General features: G+C 34.9%; 1 protein-coding gene across 2 annotated transcripts in view; it reads right to left on the bottom strand.

The window, feature by feature from the left end:
- The window catches only part of SCAMP1 (secretory carrier membrane protein 1), a 99,571-nt gene that overhangs the window by 41,966 nt on the left and 39,605 nt on the right, over positions 1-18,000 (bottom strand). For both annotated transcript variants that reach the window (XM_030846412.3, XM_060295924.2), the window contains 4 exons: positions 13,723-13,821; positions 12,364-12,472; positions 10,049-10,177; positions 5,632-5,791 (listed from right to left, as the gene is read on the bottom strand). In XM_030846412.3, coding sequence (XP_030702272.1) covers positions 5,632-5,791; positions 10,049-10,177; positions 12,364-12,472; positions 13,723-13,821 — 497 coding nt within the window. The remainder of the gene's footprint in view (positions 1-5,631; positions 5,792-10,048; positions 10,178-12,363; positions 12,473-13,722; positions 13,822-18,000) is intronic.

Here is an 18,000-nt window from a genome sequence, read left to right as displayed (position 1 = left end):
TTTGATTTCTATGTGTCTTGGAGTGTTTCTCCTTGAGTTTATCCTGTATGGGACTCTCTGTGCTTCCTGGACTTGGGTGGCTATTTCCTTTCCCATGTTAGGGAAGTTTTCGACTATAATCTCTTCAAATATTTTCTCGGGTCCTTTCTCTCTCTTTTCTGCTTCTGGGACCCTTATAATGCGAATGTTGTTGGTGTTTAATGTTATCCCAGAGGTCTCTTAGGCTGTCTTCACTTCTTTTCATTCTTTTTTCTTTATTCTGTTCCACAGCAGTGACTTCTACCATCCTGTCTTCCAGGTCACTTATCCGTTCTTCTGCCTCAATTATTCTGCTATTGATTCCTTCTAGTGTAGTTTTCATTTACAGTTACTCTATTGTTCATCTCTGTTTGTTTGTTCTTTAATTCTTCTAGGTCTTTGTTGAACATTTCTTGCATCTGCTCAATCTTTGCCTCCATTCTTTTTCCGAGGTCCTGGATCATCTTCACTATCATTATTCTGAATTCTTTTTCTGGAAGGTTCCCTATCTCCACTTCATTTAGTTGTTTGTCTGGGGTTTTATCTTGTTCCTTCATCTGGTACATAGCCCTCTGCCTTTTCATCTTGTCTATCTTTCTGTGAATGTGGTTTTTGTTCCACAGGCTGCAAGATTGTAGTTCTTCTTGCTTCTGCTCCAGACAACATTTTTTAAAGTTTATTTTTATCAAGCAATACAAAGAACCTATATACACTTTAGTGTACATTATGATTTCCTCCAGGTTAGGCTGGGGTACCAAAGGACAATGAACTAAAAGCAGCAAAAAATAACTTATAACAAGTAATGGTTTTATGGATCATCATAAGTAAATGATAAAACCTATCAAAAACAAAAATATAAAACATTCCAGCTACCATTTGTTGACCATCTTTAAAGACAAATATTTTGTACATATTATCTATAATCTTCTTATCAACTCTGCAAATGTTATGCCCAATTTACACTCAAAAACCTGAGGCACTGAGAGGTTTTACTGCATTTTCATAACAGCACACAGCTTTTAAGTGGGGAAGCCAGAATTCTAACCCTTTCTCAGTCTGTTTCCAATAATCATACTTTTTCAACAAAACACTGCTTCATTAATAATTACCTAATATTTTAAAGTATTTACATAATGCCTGGTGATTTGTGGAAGCATAAAATTAAGAATAAAGTTAGTCTTTTAAAAAATATGTAAATGACAAAATGACAACTCTGAGTTTAATTCTGATACCTAATAAACTTAATTTTGAAAAGCACATACGCTTGAAACTTCTCTATAAAATTCTCCTTCAGATTCAGGCAATGGGATTAATTCAGGGAGGTCAAAGTCCTTTGCATGTATCAGTAAAAGGAGCTTCTTGGTTGAAAACTAATGTAACTGAGCAGGACCCTATGGGGCCTTCCAGGGACAGACCATTCATTCCCTCATATCCTCCACTGTGGCTCCTCTCTGAAGTACCTAGATAATAATATCTGATGCACACTTCTGGGGTTGTTTTATAGATGCTAAAACTACCACCAAATAGAAGAAATTAACTACTTGACAAGCATGAGCATGTAGCCCCCAGACCTACTGGTGCCTAAGGATTGATAACATTAACCCCTGTTACGTCACCAACAACCAGTCAGAGAATTGTGTGTGAGTTGATCACATACCCTGGGACACCCTTCCCTCACCTTGCCTTTCAAAATGTTTTGCTGAAACACTTCAGGGAGTTCAGGGGTTTTTGAGCATGAGCCACCCATTCTCCTTGTGTGGTACCTTTACAATAAATGCTGCACTTTCCTTCACCACAACCCAGTGGCAGTAGATTGGCTTTACTGCACACAGGTGAGTGGACCCAAGTTTGGTTCAGTAACACTAAGAGAAGTCATATTCATATAGAACAGTATTTTATACAGTTTAAAACTCATCTTTTTCATGGACATTCTGATATTTCAATGGTTCCAGTAAAAACAAGGTCTTGGGTTTTTTTTTTTCTGATTTCAGAGAAGAATGTTTTTTAAAAACTTAAATCCTCAAAAAGATAATCCAAGAAGACTCACTTGAAAATAACTAATCTTCTATTTAGAGATATATCACAGGTATGATACCAGTATTAAATTACTCTGTATTTCAAATTTTGGGGGTGTTTGAATATTACTCTGTTTTAATGTATAAATTCTACTAGCCAAAGTTTCAGTAATACCTACTTTTAAACTCATTTATATATTATATATTTCTACAGGGCAAGTACCATGTCTTCTTTGTATCTCCAGCCTAATATATACTATCTGTATTCAGTGAGTGATTAATTTAAACCTTAGTACTTATTTTCTAACTGCTTTACAATCATTAGTTATTTATCTTAACATCTCCCTAAGAGAGTGAACTCAAGTGAACTCAATAACAAACTTGCAAATGAAATACTGAAACGGAAACTCAGATGACACTGGAAAACCAACTTCTCATGCATGGTAACTAATTTTAAAATGATTATTCCTAAAGAGAATCAACCTTTATCACATTTTAAAATCATTAAATGTAATTATCAGTATGACTTAGTATATGAGATTATTGATTATAATCACTTAAATGTAGCTTTAAATTTTTTCAGTAGGCTCTAAAGCTATTAGCAAATACTTTAACTCCATCTAAAGGCATTTTATAATTCAGTTAAAACAATTATATTTTTCTTCCCAGCTTAAGGGTTAATACACAAAGGTTTACTCAGCCATCATGTTATTAAGCAAACTACAACAAATTCTTGATAACAAAGTTAACTATTAACCTTTAAAAAGGATTTACTTTTAGATTATGAGTCAACAGGGAGGCAAAGAAGGAGATAAACTATATATGGCAATGACAAATGCAACTTCAACTGACTAAGGGACAAAAAACAAAGAACTGATCATTCTAGAATAAAGACTTCCTAACATGCCCTCTAGTTATTTTCAGCACCCCACGACAAAGCTAACAGCTACTCTAGAAACTTGGAATTACCACCTATCTACAAGGGGGGAAAAAAAATTCACCAGACAACTAAAAAAAAATCTGATCACATTCTCAGACCTAATGTCCCTCTAACTTGTATGTTTGCAATGACTGGTTTATTCTAAAATCAATCCCTGCCATGTTTTTCTTATTGCTTACCATTCTTTTCTTCACTTCTAGGGAAACCTGAAGAAATCAAGTTCACAGTAGGTATTTAAATATGGCAATAGAGGCAAATACATCATTAGCCAGAGAAGACTAAAACTTGAAAAACTTTTAAAAAGCACTTTAGCTTCACTCCAGAGTCTGATTAATAAGAACTAAATGCTTTCAATAACAACTTGGTTTAAGAAATATGTGCATCTGGCCTAAAAGATTTTAGTTACCCATTTTCTACTGACGTAATATGTTCAGATGCTTGTGTTTCATTTCTTAATCATCAGTCTTGAAACAGAATATGAAACACTTGCACATCCTGTGACTCTGCCCCTTCTCAAAAGGCAGTAATCCCTGTCAAAATTGATCTCAAATAAAGCACTTACGTGAATACGTAAAGTCTATTTAAAACCCTGTATTTAATAGAAATAATCACATCCAATGTATCTGGTTTAAGATTTCCGTATTTAAGGGAGAAATCTGTCATCAGCAGATGTTTAAAAAACTTTACCAGATACTTCAGAAGAGACTTAACAGACCCAGAAACCACTGGCAATCTGGGTGAAGAAAATGCCAAAGTTATACACTGAGAAGGTATATTAATTAATGATTTAAAATACTTTCAACTTTCCCCTAAAAAAACTATTCCTCTCAGTTCTGCTCCAAACAGTAAAGCCCAGATAATTAACATATTTGTGATACATATACTCTAAAGGGTTGAGATGCAGCTAAGAATTTAGCCCAGGGGTTAATAATGCCAGAAGTAAAAAAGTTCCACAAAGCATTTTTATTTCCACTGGCAAAGAAAGGGAATAAAAGGAACCAAGTGACTTCAAGTGATAAATGGCAGAAAACTGGCTTTTTATAGTTTGTTCTGGCTACATTTGTCACAGAAGGCTTAAAATTCAAAGTATCTAGTTTCAGGTCATTTTCAAAGTCCCAAAGACATCCCCATTCCCACCCACAAGCATCATTACAGATACACTGGTAACACGATGGAAGTAGGCAAGCAGAGGCCACATGTCAAAAAATTAAACAACTTGTGAGCCAGACTTAGATAACAAGGAAAAGAGCAGCAGTAACTCTCCTCCCGTTCACGCAAGGAGTAAATAGGTCCCTTTTATTCTTCTCCAACCTACATCTATAGGGGTGCCCCTCCCCATTCCTTGATAACCAACCTCTCATGTTCCATTAGATCCAAAGATTTTCCTCCCTTTCCCTCCTCCCATCTATTTTCTTCCCTTCATTCCATTTCTAACCAATTTAGTTTTCTGCTGAATGACATCTTTTTTCTCCAAATTCCCTAATCTTCCCCCTTCTCCTTCTTTTTCGTTTTCTGTTTACCTATCTGCGTTTCTAATTTCATTTGGCAGGGCTTTGGGGGATGGGGGTGGTGATACACATTCTGAATAATCAAAGAAATTTTTTGTTCAAATAGTGAAAAAAAGTTAAACAACTGAATGTGGCCCTCTAATTTCCCTAATATATCATCTGCACAATACATGCCTATTTCCTAGTAATGCTGCTCCTCATACATGAGAGCTGAAAGAGGTTTATTATTCATAAATGAGTTTACTCAAATAAAAATAAGCTGATAAACAATTGAATACATGGACTCATCTAGGGCTATCATCTAAATCAGCATCTCCCAATGTTTATTTCCTAAAGCAAGAGTCCAACAAGGTACTCAACACACACGCACAAATAATGGTTCCATGGTCATATCACAAAGCACATGAGGCTCTTAAAGAAGTCTAAGAAATTCTGAAATGAAGAAACTTATTTAATTTTATTATCCCACTGTTCCCAAACTTAAGCTAATGAACTTTTTTTTCTACAACACCTAGTAATACCCCACAGAACACGCATTTAAGAAATGTTAATCCTAACCGTTGACTAAAATATACCATGCAAAGTAGTATAATTAATCTTATAGTCTAAACAGTTTTAAAACGTTACTGCATTTTGAAAAACCAAAAATGAATTTCCACAGAAAATAATTACCAACTTGCCAGGTGAAAAGTGACTCACTTTAAATATCACATGTATATTCACCCTACCTAGGCTACCTAGGTTCATTTAAAAATTAGGCTGTAATCACCACTCCTGATTTTTTCTGAAGGGGAGAATAAAAAGTAAAATTTTCTTTAAAGTCAAATGTATCATATGGAATAGAATCTTTTACAAATATTAAGACCTAAGATTGTTCTCATTTTTCCCTCATTCATTTTCATGTTTGATCTTTTTCTCAAGTGGGAGAAAAGAATGGGATATTATTTGTTACAAAGTCAAATGAATACAAGAGCATGTTATATACGGACTTAATACACAGAGATGTTATATACGGACTTTTCTGAAGGTATATTATACAATAATAAAAAATATGAAAAATGAAAATATGTCACTTTTCCCTTTAAGGTGTACTACAAATTATTTACTTCACAGGTTTTAAAGAGCATATTTTAAAGTACACACATTTTACCTGAAAGCTCCGTAAAGTGGTCTGTACCAACAGACAAATGAACAAGGAGTAAAAAGCAAGAACCACAGGATACTCAATCCAAAATCAACCCCTCTTGGAGGATCAACACAAAACCAAGCCAAGCATCCGAAGATATTTAGAAACAGTGTTACAGCATGGACTGTGGAATCAAAAAACAAAATAGAAAAGAAATGTTTACATTCAATTTATGTGTTCATTCAACAAAAATTATAAATGAAAAAATACTTCCTAAGAGCAAGTGTATTCTACCCCATGTTTCCATTTAGTATTTTTCAAAACATTGTTGCTATTTCTTACATGTCTGATTTGAAAACAGAGTATTCACAGGTAGAAGAGTCCTAATACATGCACTGTTTGGCAAAAATTCTTTCGGCCCTCTCCTAATGGGCAATTACACAGCTAAACCAGAGACGCACAACCTTAAGGGGTTCTCCCCTGGGAAGGAAACATGTGATGACATGTGATGTGTCTCTTGGCTCAAGGCCCAAGCAGAAAAATAGTGGCTGCCAGGAAAAGAACCGGGACTTGAGAGGAAAAAGATCCTACACTCAGAACTATAATTTTTACAGAATGGGGCTGCAGGCTCCTCGCAGTGTGAACTACACAAGAGAAGAGAAAATAGAGACGTGCCCTGCGCAATCTCACTGTAACACTTTTAAGCAATAAAATTAATTCGAATCATTGGACTAAAAATACTAACACAGCAGAAACTTCCAGTGACTATACAGTCAATCTATAAGGATTATTAACTCATCTTCATAAAGCTGTCCACTTTTTAAGGTCCTGGGATTAAAAACAATGTTCTGGTAGGGGATTACACTAATTTAAAAAAAAAAAAAAGAAGTTTACTATGATGCACTTTACCTGCTGTGGCAGATCTTTCTTTTCATTAACACAAATAGATCTTGGCAAATTCTTCCTGTACTGTTAGTAATTACTTTCCCTGACAGACCAAAACCCAAAAATCTGAGTAACATCTAAGGACACCATGATCCTAAAGAACAACATTTACCCATTGTAATTAATAACTTTTTAAAGAATTTTTTTAATTTATTCACAGGCTGAATTTATTACAAGAAAGAAATTATTTCAAAAGTTAAAATACTGTTTAATGTAAACTACCAATACAATAAAAATATACAAGCCACTACTTTAATTAAAAATAACAAAGGGAAAACCAAGTGAATGTAAATTTTAAAAATCAACATACATTAAAAAAAACTTTAAAATCTCTTTAAATTATTAATCAAATAAAATTAATACTTAATGAAACAAGGTATAAACACATTCTAGGATGCCTCTAAATTTGCTCTCATCTAACAACCAGATAAACACACAAACTCCACAGAAGGAGAAAGAGCTCCAGAGGAGGAATGAAAACACCTGGGTTATAGTGATATAATATCGAGCTAATCAACCTCTGTGCATTTCAATTTTTCAGCAGGAGAAATGCAGGAGGCTCTTCCAGCTTTAAAATTCCACCCCATTCTACTACACAGGAAAGACTTACTTATTCCCATTAGGATTTCTAACTCATGAAAGCTAGCTTACTAATAAATTTACTCAAAATCCTTCACCTCGAAATAAAAGTAGTTCTGTTAAGGGCTTAAAAACAGAATTCAAGAGATTGTGAGATATTATTCTGTAATATTAAATGGCATCCAATTGCCTAAAAAAGTTTTAAATGTTCAGAACATTCTAACTCAAATTTCAACCTCCAAAGAAATAACTTTTCAAGGTTTATCTCCTAATCTGTTTAAGAAAAAAAAGACAGACTATATCGGTATGAGTATTTTAAAGTTCACAAAAATTCTTCCAAGTATAGATAAAAATATCAATTAAATTTTGTGTAATCTATTAAAATTTTTTCTATATGTGTTTTCATAGTAACCAACAACCATGATCAATAATAATAGATCATTTGTTTGTACCCCAATGAAGAGGAAGCATCTAGGCCTACTTACTAAACAATCAGTACACTTACATAGAGATCAAAAAACACATAGAAAGGCAAGGTAATGTGAAATGCATGGTTCTATGTTGCTAATTTCAATCCAATTCCAATCCACTTGGTGGATTCCAAGTGTAGGTAAAACACTAAAGAAAATTTTAGGCCATTTCATTTACCTGATTTCCAAGTTGAATGACCCTCCTTCTTATAAAATTTCAATTTGCTTTATTAAGCACTCAAATCTGGTATTAGTGGACCTAAATTCGCAACTGTCACTAGAATCTAAATTTGCAACTATTACTCTTCTTGCTAAGTTCTGCATTACAATATAGATACCTAAAATAATCAAATTTAGGACAATATATTATCTTCCTCACTAAGTGGTCTTTAATGTAGCTGGATATTTTTCTTTCTCTTTAAATTCAAGAGTATACTCAAAGAGGTTGAGATTCATTTCATAGCGGTATTTCTAATTGCTTCAGTTCCTTTCGAGTGAAAATTATTTGCTTCAAGTAAGGTAACTTTGAAACCATAACTTCATCATATTTGGGTTTAAAATGTAAATTACTTCTTTATTTTGGTACTTTGTAGGTGGTATAACATGGAAATCTAGACGCTGGGATCTAGAGTCAAGCTATCCAACCCCAACCTTACTTGCTGTGTAATCTTGGACAAGTTACCTCAAATTCTCTAAGCTTTAGTTTCCCAATCTATAATACTAGATAATATAGTAGCTGCTTCATAACATGGTTAAGAGTTAATAACATAATGTATATAAAGTGATTAGTTCTGTGCCTGGCACAAAGTATTGATAAATCCTCCATAAATGTTATCTCTTGTTATAATTATTAGTACAATGTGAAAGCATCAGTCAACTCCAAAATCAGTAACAAGATGACACTTCTTGAAAATAATTTATTAAAACAACCTATATTCTATGAAATTTAGAGATAGTGCTGAACTAGCACTAGATCCTACTTTGTTCCAGGTAATGCTTCTTCAAATTGGAACCTTAACTGGATGGAATCTTGAGCCCTCTTTGAATAGTTAACAGATCTGCAAACTGAATAGGGCTAGGAAAAACTATAGCCAACTATATTATTTCTAAGAACCTCAGAAAGTTATATATTTCTAAGACAAAACAGACCTATTCTGAAACAATCAGCATTGGTAAAGCAGTTAACCATTCAGTTAAAATTAATCATCTTCCCCATTCAATCTCTATTTACTAAATTCCTTATAGAATTTTCTTCCAACACCCATCTCCCCCATTTAAAGTGTTTTTTCACTAAAGTCAAAGAACTTATACTTAAAATGTGAGGCCAATTTCTGCTCATTAAGAAAATAATTATTTTATAATCTACATATATTTTATGATTTATTGATTAAATAAGAGTTGTTTAATATGGACATATATGAAATCAAAACCTTTAAAAATAAAAATATGTAATACTACTGACACTCAGGATTAACCAAAGAAATCAGATTAACAACATAACTCAAAAGAAACTAAGAGTTAAAAATGTACTATCCATAAGGAATCATTTCTCATATTCCAAAGCAGTTTCAAAAATGTGAAGAATACTCCTAAAAGATTTTGAGGAAAATGATCTCATATATTTGGTGGAGGGAGGCTCCCTAATCATACAGTAAGAACATACAAATTTCCTCCAATGAGAGTTTACTCCACAATGTGTCCATTAACCCAGCAACTGTGCAGATGAGAAGTCATGACAGCTACCTCTCCTACTGACACAATGATGTTAAATGGGGCTGAGACTGCTGTTTGGAATAAAAATGCAACAGAATAAGTGGGAATTCTGTGTACATACAAAAAACTGGTAAAAGGTTGACATTTAGTTTGAATATTCCATGTGTCATAATTATATTCAAAGCAATGTGAACATCACAGCCTAAAATGTATGTCCTAACGTTCTATTTAATGAAACATCCTATATTAATTAGGCACTTCCAATAATAAAAGTATTCCTCACCACTTGAAAATGAAAAGTAAATTGTGCTCAAAGCTCTAAGAAAAATAGTTTATAATATTTCAATATTTTATGCCCCTTTTAAAAAGTCATAATGCTTTAATAGCCTTCATTTGCATAAAAATCATATGAGTAATTTTTTCAAAGCAAATATTGCCTCGATAACATTTTGCAGGGAGAAAGGATCATTGAAAATTCTACTGTATGAAAGGGAAGTCCTTTCCTCAAAAGAATGCCAGTTCTCAATATATAGGTCTTCCTCAGCTAAGAACTTAGATTGTCACATAGTATACAATTTTGACATACCTAAATACAACATGATTCACTCAAAATTAAAATATCTATAGGAAAAGACCAACTTATGATACTACCCTTATATGAGTTTTAAAAATGTAGATTTTGAGAATAAAATATAAACTTTTTCAAATAAATATATAATTTGTTCTATACTCACACATCCATAAGTAGTACATAATCTTTACTGTCTTTTGGAATTCCACAGGAATGTCTACAGAAAAATCCTGATAGAAACAAGGTCCCACAGGAAAATTGTCAGGAAGAGGTGGCCAATTGTTTTTTCTGCCTGCAAATAAAAAAACAAAGTTATTTATATAAGGACAAATATGTGCTATTCTTTTTGCATGTAATTATTTGTTTCATAATAAAGAAGAATATTATCTATTCTTTTAATAGGTGTTTCAAAAATATAACACTGTATCTCTACATTCCTACAACTCTGAAAACCAAGCTTTTTATTTTTAAAACTTTTCCCAAAATATCAATTTAGAACTCATTACATGGTAAAATAATTTTCCAGTGTCATACCACTTATGTAAGTTGAAACAAGAAAAGAAAAAAGAGCACAGGGACATATCCTGTGACTCTGCCCTAAAAAGAGATTTATTTCAAAGTCCCAAGACTCTGGCTCTCACATGAAGGCCATGAAGTTTTTAAGTCCCTACAGATTTCCTCCTCCACGTCTTCAATTTTTAAATATAACTCCTAACGCATGTGGAGAGGGAAGACCAGCTTCTGAATCTTTCAAAGTTTTCTACTGTTAACTCCATAAAGAAACATAAGATAACCAGTACCAAAGAATCAAATTTGGAAATCTCCAAGTCTGAAAAAAATAATGTCCAAAAGACACATGTAAGAAAAGCATAAAACTATGTGAAAATACAAAACAGTCATGAGAAAGAAGCTGAGGAATTACAGCACCTTCAAAAACCTAGAGAAAAAACAAATTCCATGTGTAAGGAGAGAAAATGTGTCTATTTAAAGAAACTAGACTGAAAATAAGGCTTGGGAAGTGGTGTGGGGAAATAAAAAACTAAAATTAAAGAAGTCAAAACATTGAAAACAGAGAGTAAAAATAGCGCTTAAAGGCCATTTTCTCATTTTAGATATTATATCCCACACTTACAAAGATTAGATTTTACATACTTTTTCATAGACCAGGAAATTCTTCATAGTGGGAAAAAAGCGTCCTCTATTTCTGATTCTTCCCAACATGTCTCCACTGTTTTATCATTCTTTTCAAACTACATGTTGTTCTTTCATTTCTCATACAAGTCTCATACTACTCGAGAAGCAGAGAATAGTAGTAAAGAACAAAGGCTCTGAAACTATCAATAGAAGCTCCTAGACACTTACTGGCTAGGAGGGCTTGGGCAACTTATCCAACCTGCTGAAGACTTTGTTTCTACATCTGTAAAGTGAGAAGAACTCAGCACCCTTCACAGAATTGTACTGAGGATGAAATGAGCTAACAGATGAAAAGTACTTAAGTGTATAACATACGGCAAGTCTCTTAATTTACCACACTTCATAACTACTTCATTTACTAAAACATCTCTCATAGAAGTAATTTGTATTAGTCAAAGCTAAGGGAACAGGACAGATTTTCATTACATGTATTTCAGAAATATTGATCTCAATTAAACCTCTAGTTTCTCCTTTCACAGATGCTGTCTCTGATGTTGGAAGCAAGAAAACGGCCCAGGATAAATGTGTCCTCCTGAGGCCCTAGACTTACACATTCTAGGTTAAGGAAGAAATAGTTCAGTATCACTGAATGTTATCACTGTCCTAACATTGTCACTCCATCACTATCCAGACATACTCACAATGACTTGTCTAGTTCTCTCATCGCTTCTTACCCAGACACTTGCTAGCTTTCCCTAAGCTACTCCCTTGAAGTGACCTTTGGTAGTCACAGCCTGAATGAATTTCATAGGACATAATCAAAATTCACCACTTACTTATTTCTTTGGCATCATCAGAATACCCCAGGCTTCCTAGAGTCACCTCACCACAGACGCTTTTTTTTTTTTTTTTAAACTTGGTTTGACATATACGGATATACTTGTGAGGACAGGGGCAGATTAATTTGAAACTGGTCTGAATAAACCAGAAGTTAAGAGTTAAATGCAGTCAAACATAGGGCACACTCCCGTGTGCTCATAAAGCTTTAACAGACCGAGGTAAAGGCCCAAGAGCAGAATCAAAGACTCCTGACCTTACAATAAACCAAAATCATCATATTTGCATTCAGAGGCTAACACTGTTCTAATCAAAACACTATGTAAATCAGCCAAGATCAGAGAGCCACAGAGCATCAGGTAGAAAATCTGCCATGTCTGACCTCCTTGCTAGAATAACAGGGTAGAGCTTTATATCCACAAACCAAATGATCTAGAGCTAGTGCAAAAGCTTAAAATTTTAAAGAATTTTAAAGTTATTTTTATTTGAAATTTCTTTGGATATTACCATGTTGACTGAGATTTTGCATTTCTCGTTCTCGACGATCTAATTCTGCTGCTTTTCTTTCTAGTTCTTCCTGGCGTTTAAGAAGTTCAGCTTGGGCCAAGGCATGCTCCTAAACAAAAAATAAGGGAATACATTGTCAGAAGTATAAAATACAGCAACATTTCTACTTCTGCTTCTACTATACTCCTACTTCTCTACTATGCTAGAAACCTAATTCAAATGCTCTTTCCACAATATAGGAATTCACTAAAGATTACAGTTTCAGAAAATATTATGGAAATATTTCGCCCATTTTGGCCTTTTGGTTATGAAAACCCACGGTAGAAATGTTGGGCCCATTAGGACAAGAAAAAATTCTGTCAGTAAAAGCAGTTAAAATTCTAAGGTAGGACTTGAGGACACAGGGAGGGGTAAGGGTAAGCTGAGATGAAGAGAGAGTTGCATGGACTTATATATACATTACCAAATGTAAAATAGATAGCTAGTGGGAAGGAGCCGCATAGCACAGGGAGATCAGCTCGGTGCTTTGTGACCACTTAGAGGGGTGGGATAAGGAGGGTGGGAGGGAGACGCAAGAGGGAGGAGATATGGGGATATATGTATATGTATAGCTGATTCACTTTGTTATACAGCAGAAACTAACACACCATTGTAAAGCAATTATACTCCAATAAAGATGTTAAAAAAAATCGTAAGGTAATTGGGAAAATGAAATTAAGGTGAACTCTGTGCCTAAACGAGAGTGAGGGACTGAGACAAAGAGAACAGCTGAGGAAAACAGACAGATGGAGAAAAGGGCAACTGAATTGGCTCTTATGAATTGGGTTAAATGGTACATAAGGTTCCCAATGCAGGAATATTATATAATATCTTATATTTTATAAGATAATGAAGTGAAAGGAGGATATGGTTAAGAAATTCTGGTTTATAACTCCACCTGACTTTACGTAATACCAGGCATCCTATTCATCTCCTTTTTTCTTGGTATTTTTGCCACCTCCTACTTCCTACCACTGTGCTTTGCTTAGCCAATAATATCTATTGATATATCATTGTTACTTTAATGGAACTGTGCATTAAAACGTGAGACCAAAAGCAATAAAAATTTCTCTACATAAATTATACACCAAGATGATGAATGAATTCAATAACTGCTAATAATGGAGTAAAGCAAATGCTATAAGCTGAAAAAGAGGTATGAGTATTACAGGATTGAGAAGCAAGCTAAACCAGACTCAAAAGTGAGTTAAAAATTAAACAATAAGGAATGCACTATACAAAGAATTATTCTGCTCTGAAAGCAAATGTTATTGATATTGTAATTTCCAATATGCATTTACACATGTAACATGAACTAACCTTTGCAATCTGTGTATAAGCCGGATGTTCCTCTGTTGGTTTCATTATTGCTGGTTGTGTACTGGGTACATTAGGCATTTTCACATTGCCCGGTGGAGGCTAGGAAGATTAAGAAAAGGACAAATTACATAACATAGAAATCCAACTTCAACTTCTTTCAAAAAGTGTAACACTAATAAAAACCAAAGTGGCAAGAACTAACTGCCTCACTTCCTCCCCTGAATTCTCATAATCCAGTGTGCAGTAAAGAGCTAGTGAAGCTCTTCATCTCCATTTTCTCAAGCTCACTCACTTCTTAACTCTTCAATGTGGCTGCTACCTCTGACACGACACTGTTAGCACTCTCCTCCAGAACACTACGCATTCAAGACAAAACAAAACGAAAACAAAAAACCTTCAAGTATGTTTTTTTAGTAAAATACAGATAGCACCAAACTGAAGAATTTACACCAAGGTTAACTGTCAACTAGGCTGTCAACTCTTCCCACCTAACAAAGCTATGTGCCAGTGCCCTTAAAAAGTAAATAGGAGAGGTCCTGGCAGAACCCCACTAATACTCCTCGAAAAGAATAAGAGGGGAGACATTAGGGAGATGGAAAATAAACTGCACAACCTCCACTTTGCCAGAGACGATCAACAGTACGTGAAAGTAGCTGCAAGTTCAAAAAGTAGGTAGATATCTACAAATCCATCAAAGGGGAATTGGTTAAATTACTATATATATATATACAATGCAGTCATCAAAAGGAATTAGTTAGTTCTACAGGAGGATGCCCTTTTAAATACTAAATGAAATAAAGCCAACTACAGAACAGCATGCATATGACCAAATTTTTTTCTTTTATGAACACACATTTGTATATGTCCAGAAAAATCTCTGGGATGTCTTAGCAAACTATCAAAGGGATTTGCACCTTTTGCTTTATACACTTCTCTATTAATTCCCTTCTCTCCCCATTATACTATTTTTTTCAGTTAGAAAATAATTTTAAGCATTCTTTAAAATGGCCATAAGAAAAATAGGACAAGAAGAAAGGGAAAGGAAAAGAAAAGAAAAAAAAAAGAGAGAGAGAAAACATACAAGCAAGCAGCTGCAAAGGGAAGTTCAAAGATCAGAAGAACTATTAAAGTCAGAAGACACCACCAATGCAGCTTGATTTTATTCTGACACAGCAAACAGCAGCCCTGAAAAGGAAGCCAGACACAACCAAAGATAGAAATGGAGTACAGCTGATTCTAAAATTCATATGGAAATGCCAAGAGCTAAGAATAGGTCAAACAATTCTCAAGAAGAGTAAGGTAGGCAAACCTATAATATCAAGACTTAATATAGTAATAAACAGTGTGGTACAGATGCCAAAGATAAGAAATATACCAATAAACAGTAGGGAAACAGAAACAAACCCCCCAAAACTTGATACCCAACAGAGGTCCACCACAAAACAGTGGAGAAACAATGTATTAGTCAATAAATGGTTCTGAGATAACTGGTTAACCAGATGGAACAATTAAACTAGATTTCCTACTTGACATTACATACAAAAATAAATTCCAGGTGGATGAATGACTTAAAAGTGAAAAAGCAAACTTTAAGCACTTTTAGGAAAAAAATATACATGAATATTTTCGTGAACTCAGGGTACATAAGAGCTTCTCAAATATAAGCTATAGAAATCTTTGTGTATCCTATCTATGGTGTATCCCAAGTACCTAAAACGGTGCCTGGAACACAGTAAATGATCAATAAGTATTTGTAAAATTAAGGTTAGCAAGCACATAAACCATAAAGTTAAGATTGTTATTAAATTTCAGTATAGTCGAATCTGTCAAAGTGAAAAGTCAAATAACAGACTAGGAAAAATTGGTTATAATAGCTTTAACAAAAAGTATTGCTACTCAGAATACAGGAAGAACTGTTACAAATCCATAAAAATACAAACTACTAATAGGAAAATGGGCAAAATATCTGAACAGGCAAAACAAAGAAGAGAAAACAGGAATGGCCAATAAACATAGGAACTAATGGTTCAACCTCACTAGTAATCAAGAAATATAAAAAAACAGTGACATATCACTCATATCACTCATCACTGTATATACACAATGATGATGTATATAAAAATTAAAGCATATGATCAAGACAGTTTTTCAAATCAGTGGGAAAAGAAAAGATATCAATAAATGGTGCTGGGACAATTATTTAAACGTTTGGGATAAAAAAAAATCAGATCCCATATCTTAACAATTTATTTGGAATAAATTCCAAATGGATTAAAGTTCAATGCAAAAAGAAAAAAACCAGGAAACTATAAAGATATTAGAAATAATACAGTACATAGAATATAGATGACTGGACTTCCCTGGTGGGGCAGTGGTTAAGAATCCGCCTGCCAATGCAGGGGACACGGGTTTGAACCCTGGTCCAGGAAGATCCCACATGCCGCGGAGCAACTAAGCCCGTGTGCCACAACTACTGAGCACTCTAGAGCCTGTGAACCACAACTACTGAGCCCACATGCCACAACTACTGAAGCCTGTGTGCCTAGAGCCCGTGCTCCGCAACAAGAGAAGCCACCTCAATGAGAAGCCCGTGCACCGCAACAAAGAGTAGCCCCCGCTCACCGCAACTAGAAGAAAGCCCACGCACAGCAACGAAGACCCAACGCAGCCAAAAATAAAATTAATTTAAAAATTTATAAAAACAAAAAATATATTCAAAATGTCAACCTCACCAGTAATCAAAGAAATTCAACTTTCACCTAATTTATTTTTTAAATGGTTATTACCATAAGACTACTACCACATTTTGGGAAAGATGTGGTAAAATGGGCATTTCTCACACACTGATAATGGGAATATAAACTAGTTCATATAATAATTCTGGAGCACAATTTGACATCATGTTTAAGAGGCATTTAAGTATTTATACCCTATGACCCATAAATAGCTACTCTTTTCTTTTTTTATAAATATATATATATATATTTTTTTTTTGGCTGCATTGGGTCTTCATTGCTGCGTGCGGGCTTTCTCTAGTTGCAGCAAGCGGGGGCTACTCTTCGTTGCAGTGCACAGGCTTCTCACTGCATTGGCTCCTCTTGTTGTGGAGCACGGGCTCTAGACACGCGGGCTTCAGTAGTTGTGGCACACGGGCTCAGTAGTTGTGGCTCGCGGGCTCTAGAGCGCAGGCTCAGTAGTTGTGGCACATGGGCTTAGTTGCTCTGCAGCATGTGGGATCTTCCCGGACCAGGGCTTGAACCCGTGTCCCCTACATTGGCAGGCGGATTGTTAACCACTGCGCCACCAGGGAAGCCCCATAAATAGCTACTCTTAAAAAATATACAGAAATAATCCAAGGTTTGCACAAATGTGTGTATGCCAAAGTACTCCCTACAGCATTATTTGTAAAAGCAAAAAAAAAGTTAGAAATACCCCCAAATGTCCAACGGTAGATAAAATATAGACAAATTAAATTATGATCCACCCATAGGAGAATATATTATGCAGCTATTTAAAAGTTTTGAAAGAATATGAAATGGGGAAAGCTTGTATCAGTTATAAGTTATGGGACTTCCCTGGTGGTCCAGTGATTAAGAATCCGCCTTCCAATGCAGGGGACGTGGGTTTGATCCCTGGTCGGGGAACTAAGATCCCACATGCCGTGGGGCAACTAAGCCCGCGTGCCGCTACTGAGCATGCGAGTCACACCTAGAGAGCCCACATGCCACAACTACAGAGCCCATGCACTCCGGAGCCCGCGCACCACAACTAGAGAGCCCGCGTGCTGCAACTACTGAGTACAACTACTGAGCCCGCGTGCCACAACTAGAGAGAAGCTGCGCACCACAACAAAAGATCCAGCACGCCACAACCAAGACCCCATGCAGCCAAAAATAAAATACATAAAAAAATTATGTTATTAAACAAAATTGTATATACAGTATAATCCCAATTTTTTATTTTAAAATGTATCAATATGTTAACAGTGATTGTTGCTGAATAGTGGGATGTAAAGCTTTTTCTTGTATTTTTATCTCCACTATAATTTTTATCACCGAAAGAACTGTAAATTCTCTATTCCAATTGCCTGTTCTCCCACTCCAATATTTCATATTAATAGGCAGAAAAACTGAAGCTGATCAATCCTAACTATTCTCCAACTAGAAAATCATGGCCCGAAAGTATCACTCTCTTGGTTTAAATAAGTGGCAACAACAAAACAATGACCGAATAAAACGCCTGGCAAAGTTAGTTGGGCAGCACACTTCAGGAAAAGCA

This window comes from Globicephala melas, chromosome 3 (genome assembly GCF_963455315.2).
Source record: "Globicephala melas chromosome 3, mGloMel1.2, whole genome shotgun sequence".
NCBI lineage: Eukaryota > Metazoa > Chordata > Mammalia > Artiodactyla > Delphinidae > Globicephala > Globicephala melas.
The sequence above is the reverse complement of the archived record's forward strand: the minus strand, read 5'-3'. Positions and strand labels throughout refer to the sequence as shown.